Here is an 8,214-nt window from a genome sequence, read left to right on the forward strand (position 1 = left end):
AAAAAAAAAAATAGCCAGGTGTTGTGGAGGGTGCCTGTAGTCCCAGCTACTTGAGAGGCTAAGGCAAAAGAATGGCTTAAGCCCAAGAGTTTGAGGTTGCTGTGAGCTGTGATGCCATGGCACTCTACCCAGGGCGACAGCTTGAGACTCTGCCTCAAAAAAAGAAAAAAAATTCTAATTTGCTACATTTAGGAATTCCCTTCAGAAGAATTTCAGAGCAGATTACTGAATGAATAATTTGGGATTATGTATTTAAAAGCAGCAGATGGATGTTAAAGGCAGATATCTCTATACCAAGTTAGGTCTGAAGGATCCCATCTCCTTTCCGGAGGAGAGGCTGGTCAGCTGAAATAGAAGTTGCTCAAGAGGCCTGGGTAAGGCCTTGCACAAGGGGGGGCCTGGTACACTGCGTCCGGCTAGTAGGTGGGCCTGGGAAGCTAAAAGAATAAAGATAACAAATGAAAGTTTATCTTCTCTTTATGCAAACTACAAAAACTATGGAAAATACCAAATAAACAGGATGAAGAAAAAAAAATCACCTAGTACTAGACTCTCCTAGGATCTAAGTGCCTGGTGGAGCCACTGGTTGTGTGGCAGCTCCCAAACCCCACCCTTGTCCCACAGTAGACCTTGGGGAAAAAGCTCCAGTGTTAGGAATAAAGTCTGAGAGCACAGTCTTTCTAAGGCTCCAAAGGCACTTTAAATTTTTTTTGTAGATCACAAATTTCTGGGCTCAAAAGATCCTCCTGCCTCTGCCTCCTAAGTAATTGGGACTACATGTGGGTACCAACCATTCTTGGGTAATTTTTCCCCCTACTTTGTAGAGAAAGGGCAGTGACTCAGGCTGGTTTCCTGAGCTCAAGTGATCCTCCTACCTACGCCTCACAGAGTACTAGGATCATAGGCATGAGCACCACAAAGGCAGTTTTAAAAGGTTATTTATTTATGTATTGAGACAGTGTATCACTCTGGTGCCCTGACTAGAGTGCAGTGGCATTATAGCTGAAGTGATCTTCTTGCCTCAGTTTTTCTATTTTTAGTAGAGACAGGGTCTTGCTATTGTTCAAGCTGGTCTCAAACTCCTGAGCTTGAGCAATCCACTTGCCTCAGCCTTCCAGAGTGCTAGGATTATAGGCATGAGCCACTGTGCTCGGCCATAGGTTATTTAAAAGAGCAGTTCCCAGCCCTTTATCAGAGAGAAGAACAAAGAAACTCATGTCTGCTGCACAGGCACTGCCCACCACCTGCATATTAGTTTTCCCTGGGTGAACACCCTTGTCTAGTGGTGGGCATATATCAGATGTGCCATATGTTGTGGGTGTTAGGATTGATAGGTTGGTTGGAGCAACTCCAAAAATGGAGCAAGCATTGGTCACTTCATTTTGAGTATAAGGCACTCCATCTTGGTTGTTCAGTGACCGCTGCTGAAACCACCCCATTCTGGGACCCAGCCAGATGAAAGAAGAGGAACTAGCAAACACAATAGCTCCAAGGGGGCTAAACCATTAAGCAGTGGTTCTCAACCTTTGTAATGTTGTGGCCCTTTAATACAGTTCCTGTGGGTTGCAACCCACAGGTTGAGAACTGCTGCCATAAATTAGGAACAGAATGGTCTGAGTGGGAAGCCAGATAGAACTGTACCTGGCAACAGTCATTAGTACATCAAACTAACACTCTCCCCTTCCTACCCTACCTAAAACCTTTAAAAGATAAGAACCTTGGGCCTCATACCTATAATCCCAGCACTTGAGAGGCCGAGGCGGGTAGATTGCTTGAGCTCATTGAGTTGGAGACCAGCCTGAGCCAGAGCGAGATCCTTGTCTCTAAAAAATAGCGGGGCAGGCACCTGTAGTCCCAGCAACTCCAGAGGCAAGAAAATTGCTTAAGTCCAGGAGTTTGAGTTTGCTGTGAGCTGGGATGCCACGGCACTCTACCAAGGAGGACAAAGTGAGACTCTAAAAAAAAAAAAAGATAAGCACATCTTGCTCTTCAGGGCTAATGCCTATAGTTTCAGCCGCCTATTGTTGAAGGCAGATATCTGCCTTTATTGAGGTACCAAATAAACCTTAGCTATTGCTCTACAACCAGTTTTGTAATTTCATTGAGTCAACTGCTACCTTATAAAGATTCTTTTTTTTTTTTCTTTTTATTGGTTTTTTTTTTGGAGACAGGAGTCTCGCTTTGTTACCCTCAGTAGAGTGTTGTGGCATTACAGGTCACAACAACCTCAAACTTTTGGGCTTAAGCGATTCTCTTGCCTCAGCCTCCCAAGTAGTTGGGACTAAAGGCGCCTGACACAATGCCAGACTATTTTTTTGTTGCAATTGTCACTGTTGTTTAGCAGGCCTGGACTGGGTTCAAACCCATCAGCCCTGGTGTATGTGGCTGGCGCCTTAACCATGAGCTATGGGCATCGAGCCTCAATGACCTCTTTATTGCTTTTTCCACTGTACAGGTGAAGAAAACCAAGTGTCAAGAACCTGATTCATGTAGCAGGGAATGGCAGGGCTGGACGGATTCTTCCCAGAATACCAGGTTTCCAGATGGTGCTAAAGAACTGTGAGTAGCTTAGTTTGCTGAGTGTGAATGTGGCCAATCCTCAGTAATGCTAGGGACTGCCAGACCTGACTTAGGTAAGTGGGTTTAGGATGATGTGGAGAGCAGTCCTAGTGGTGGGGCCTGGAATGCTGCTATCAAGATCTAAGATGATGGGCTCGGAGCCTATATCTCAACTGGCTAAGGCGCCAGCCACGTACACCTAAGGTGGCGGGTTCGAATCCCCAGCCTGGACCCGCCAAACAACAATGACGGCTGCAACCAAAAAATAGCCGGGCGTTGTGGCGATCACCTGTGGTCCCAGCTACTTGGGAGGCGGAGGCAGGAGACTCGCTTGAGCCCAGGAGTTGGAGGTTGCTGTGAGCTGTAATGCCACGGCACTCTACCCAGGGGGACAGCTTGAGGCTCTGTCTCAAAAAAAAAAAAAAAAAAGATCTAAGATGATGGAAGTGGATGAGCAGTGTGACTGCGTGATAGGAAATGATGTCAATGGGGTGCTTGGGCTGAAGGGCAGAACTCTGATTCACCCCTCATGCTCTTGACCAGTGAACCATGCCTGCAACAATGCAGTGGGACAGCTGAGCTAGAGCCTAAGGCCAGTTCAAGGCCTAAATGGGCCCCGAGATCAGAAATCATGGGTTAAGTGGCTGGGCTGACAACCCGTGTTATGGTTATCTGTCCTTGTCCTGTAGAAGAGGTCCCACATTTATTTATTTTATTAAGAGATAGTTTCATCTTGTCACCCTCGATAGAGTGCTGTGGCGTCACAGCTCATAGCAACCTCCGGTTCCTGGGCTTAGGTGATTCTCTTGCCTCAGCCTCCTGAGTAGCTGGGACTACAGGTGCCCGCCACAATACCCAACTATTTTTGTTGCAGTTTGGCCAGGGCCGGGCTCAAGCCTACTACCCTTCGTACATGGGGCTGGTGCCCTTCCCACTGAGTCACAGGTGCTGTCCCCCACATTTATTATTTATTTAAAAAATTTTGAGACAGAGTCTTGCTCTGATGATTCATCATTACTAGGGCTCACTCAACCTCAAACCCTGGGCCTCAAGTGCCCTCCTGCCTCAAACTCCAGTGTGTTAGGATGATAGATGTGAATTACCATACCCAGCCTTCCTTTTTTTTTTTTTTTTTTTAAATATACAGAAAGTTCTTACTCAGTTGTCTAGGCTGGAATGCCTGACCTCAAGTGCAGGGATTAAAAGCTTTAGCTACTACACTAAGCTGTAAGAACTCTCATTCCGCCTGTGAACTTCCGCCTGTGAAGCTGCTGACTGATTCTCTGGGCTCTGATAGGGCCCTATGATAGCCTAGAACAGGTATGTTTTAGCTCATCCAGTACTATACTCTGAGCTGTTCACGGAATTAAATTCTTTTTTTTTTCAGACAGAATCTTTCTGTCATCCTGGATAGAGTGCTGTGGCATCATAGCTCACAGTCTCAGGTTTTTCTATTTTTCTTTTTTTATTGTTGAAGATTCATTGAGGGTACAGAGAACCAGGTTACACTGATAGATTCTTCTATTTTTAATAGAGATGGGGGTCTTGCTATTGCTTTTTTTTTTTTTTTGAGACAGGAGCCTCAAGCTGTCCCCCTGGGTAGAGTGCCGTGGCATCTCGGCTCACAGCAACCTCCAACTCCTGGGCTCAAGCGAGTCTTCTGCCTCTGTGTCCCAAGTAGTTGGGACCACAGGCGCCCACCACAACGCCCGGCTATTTTTTGGTTGCAGCTGTCATTATCGTTTGGCGGGCCCAGGCTGGATTCGAACCCACCACCTTGGGTGTATGTGGCTGGCGCCTTAGCCACTTGAGCCACAGGCGCCGAGCCGGGTCTTGCTATTGCTAAGGCTCGTCTTGAATTCCTGAGCTCAAGCCGGGGCCTACCTCGGCCTTCCAGAGTGCTAGGATTATAGGTGTGAGACACTATGCCTGGCTCAGAACTAAAATCTTAAATTTGGGCAGCATGCCATACTTTACTTTTTTAATTTGTGATCTCAGCTAAGACCCACCTCAAGTCTATGAAGCCAAAACAACTGCTCTCACTTTGTAAGGATACCTAGAGAGCAGGGCCTATGATATAGACTGGAATATGCTTGGTCTTTAATCCTGACACGGAGCTCCTAAATTTCTTATAATTTCCTCAGTGATAAGAGTATCTTTTGTTATAGTATTTGGTTCCTAAAATCTTTATTTATTTATTTATTTTGAGACAGAATCTCAAGCTATTGCCCTGGGTAGAGTACCGTGGCATCTAGCTCACAGCAACCTCCAACTTTTGGGCTCAAGCGATTATTTTGCCTCAGTTTTTCTATTTTTAGTAGAGATGGGGTCTCACTTTTGCTTAGACTAATCTGGAACTCCTGAGCTTAAGCAATCCACCTGCCTCGGCCTCTCAGAGTGCTAGGATTACAGGCGTGAGCCACCGCACCCAGGCCTAAAAAATTTTCTGATAGGAGCATCTTTTGATCACACCTGAGTTATTCAGGTGACATAGGATGGGGCCAGTCACCAGAAAGGTCAAGTGATTAGAGGACTAGAGGGTTGGAACTTTCACACCCACCCACCAGTCTCCAGAAAAGGCCAGAGGAAGAGGGGCTGGAGACTGAGATCTATAAAAACTCTTGGACAATGGGATTTACTGAGTTTTAGGAGAGAGTGGTGTGCCCAGAGATGGCATGAAAGCCCACATCCCCTATGTCCACCCTATACCCTGTTCTACCCATTTCTTCATCTGGCTGATCATCTGTGCCCTTTGTATAGCCAACATAAGAAACCAAAAAATGGGTGGCACCTGTGGCTCAAAGGAGTAGGCACTGGCCCCATATGCTGGAGGTGGTGGGTTCAAACCCAGCCCCAGCCAAAAAAATACCAAAAAAAAAAAAAAAAAAATCATTTAACATCTGAATCAATGAGTTAGCTAAAAAAAAAAAAAGAAACCAAAAAATGTGTTTCTGTGAGTGTTAACAGGGGCAGTCTGGTGGGACTGAGCCTTCAACTTGTGGAATCTGACACTACTTCCAGGTAGATAGCATTAGACCTGAGTTGAATTATAGGATGCCAAGTTGGTATCCACTGGAGAATTGCTTGGTGTGGGGGAAAAACTCTGATACACCTGGTCACAGAAGTGTTCCATGTAGAGAGGAGAGGGAAAAGATTGCCTTATCATCTTAAACCCAGAAGACCCAGGGCTCCTGACTCCAGGAGGACCCAGGTTCTAATCCTCGTCCTACTGCCTTCCAGCTGCATGGATGTAAAAAATCTGCCAGACCTCTTGATATCCTTGACCACAAATGGACATAGCCTGCTAAGGAGGTTGTTAGGATTCAGTTGGATCACACGGGTGTGCGTGTGGCAGGTGCTCACACAGCAAAACTAGCTGTGTCACTGGCACTGCTTCCGTTATTTTTGTTTAAGAAAAGGCTGAAGCAGATGCCCTCCCTTTATTTTAGCATGGAGATTCTGATTCTGGAGTTGCAGGTGTGTAGAGATTATTCTAGAACAAGGGACAGGCCTGACCCCATCTTGCCCTATAAGCTGCTGGTGACCCTGGTGACCCTTTGTTGGTCTGTGTGGTTCCTGATTTCCTGCTCATTGCTCAGCCAGTCCTCTGGGTCTTTGTTGGGTCGTAAGTGAATGAAAAATATCCCAGAGCCAAATCCAACTTTTTCAGAACAATTTTTCAAAAGCAAAACAAACCAGTGGCCCTTCCTTCCTCCCCCTCTGTACTCTGTGCTCTGGAAGTTTTAGCTAGAAGTGGAAAGGTTAAGAAAAAGCCCAAATACACCACCTTCCTTCTAAGGGGGAGAGTTAGAGGAAGTCATTTCCTAAAAGAAGGTTTGAAACACAGGTTTTTCCCACTGTCAACTAGAACCTGCTTGAGACTTTCCAGAAGGGTCAGGAGAACTCAGATGGTTGTGTTACATGCCTAATATACAGTTCCCATCACTTCTGCAATCTTCCAGCTTGCAGACATGTTATTTTCCAAAGAATATGTCAAAGGCTGGCTCGGCGCCTGTGGCATAGTGATTAGGAGGCCAGCCATATACACTGAGGCTGGCGGGTTCGAACCTGGCTCAGGCCAGCTAAACAACAATGACAATTGTAACAACAACAAAAAATATATGTATTATATGTATACTGGCAGTTCAGTACTTAGTAATAGACTAGGGCCCTGAAAAATAAGAAAGCTCAAAGTAAGTTGTTTTTCTAGTTTCTCTGCTAACTTGACAAATATTTACTGAGTGCCTGCTACATACAGCATTTCCAAGGCCAGGCAGCACTCCTGTTGAAGGATATTTACCAATTCTATGTCCCTCAACAATAATGTCTTGTGGGAGAAAAACAGCTCATAAGCCACCCATAGCAATGGCTGCTCATTTCTGGGGGGGTAGATATTTGGTCACGTGGGTGGTCTTCTCTGAGCCTTACCTCTCTTATCTTTGAAAGGAACTGGCTCCCAGAGAGAATTAAGAAGAGAAAACATAACTAAGGCATCTGGCCCAGCACCTAGAACACAAATAGTGCTCAGAAATAACATGAAAATCTTCTCTATGTTTAATAACATCCACATTGATTATAACCTTAAGAAAACTGCCATGACTTTGCTTCCAGAACAGAGTATTAGTAAAAAAAGAAAAGCAGGGCAAAATAAGTTCAAAAGGACCAAGCAGTGGGGTATGTGTGTCCCTGGGCATGTTTCTGTTCTCATTAGCTGCGCTCCACCTGGGGTACTTCTCACCTTGGTCTTGATTTGCTTGGCGGTATCAATGAGGAAGATGGAGGAGTTGGGGTCGCTGGCGCTCATTTTGGTCTGGGCACCCTGCAGAGCGGGGAAGAAGGTCGAGTGCAGCAGGGCTGGTTTAGGATAGCCGATCCTAGGGGCAACATCCCTCGTCATTCTAAAGTAAGGATCCTGTGGGGGAAAGAGCAGTCTGATGAGGGCACCAACCAGAGAGGATGTGCATAGAAGATACTTAAGCTTCCAATTTGTTTAAAGAAGTCAGTTTCCTCTTCTCCCTACTACCTTTCAGCAAATCTTTTCCCCACTGAAGAGCATAAGGAATCTGCTGTCAGTACCCCAGATTTAAAGAACCCAGTTCTGCCTCTGACCTGGTCAATGGCACATGGGATAAGGCACTGGATGTCCGTCCTGTCTTGGAAGATCTGTGGGAATGAGTTGCTGAAGGAGGGAGCAGCCTGGATGGCAGGAAAACTGATCTTCCCTGAAAGCAAGTAAAAAATATTTTGTACATGAGACCAATTCCTGTTCTGGCTAATAAAACAATGAACAAAAATAGGTTTTTTCCCCATTATAAAACAGTCAATAAAACCTGAAAAATACAGAAAAGCAGAACAAAGAAAAAAACCCTATAGTCCCAATTGTCCTTTTATACATTTTCTATTTGTTTTACTTGATGCATTTCAGTTGTGATTATATTTAGTTTTTTTTTCTTGCCTTTTCACTTTGTTACACTTACCCATCTTGTTATTAGATATATTCTGTCAATATATTATTTCACTGGCTCGGTGCCTATAGCTCAACGGGCTAAGGCGCCAGCCACGTACACCTAAGGTGGAGGGTTCGAATCCCCAGACCGGACCCGCCAAACAATAATGATGCAACTGTGATCAGTTACAGGTGTATAAGTGGGGAGA

The 8,214-nt window shown here is 45.3% G+C and overlaps 1 protein-coding gene across 1 annotated transcript in view; it reads right to left on the bottom strand.

The window, feature by feature from the left end:
- The window catches only part of WARS (tryptophanyl-tRNA synthetase), a 58,458-nt gene that overhangs the window by 6,352 nt on the left and 43,892 nt on the right, over positions 1-8,214 (bottom strand). The window contains exons 8-9 of the mRNA XM_023511504.1: positions 7,669-7,781; positions 7,298-7,471 (exon numbers count right to left, since the gene is read on the bottom strand). Of these exons, the coding sequence (XP_023367272.1) occupies positions 7,298-7,471; positions 7,669-7,781 (287 nt within the window). The remainder of the gene's footprint in view (positions 1-7,297; positions 7,472-7,668; positions 7,782-8,214) is intronic.

Source organism: Otolemur garnettii, unplaced genomic scaffold (genome assembly GCF_000181295.1).
Source record: "Otolemur garnettii isolate 467f Iridium unplaced genomic scaffold, OtoGar3 scaffold00020, whole genome shotgun sequence".
NCBI classification, from domain to species: domain Eukaryota; kingdom Metazoa; phylum Chordata; class Mammalia; order Primates; family Galagidae; genus Otolemur; species Otolemur garnettii.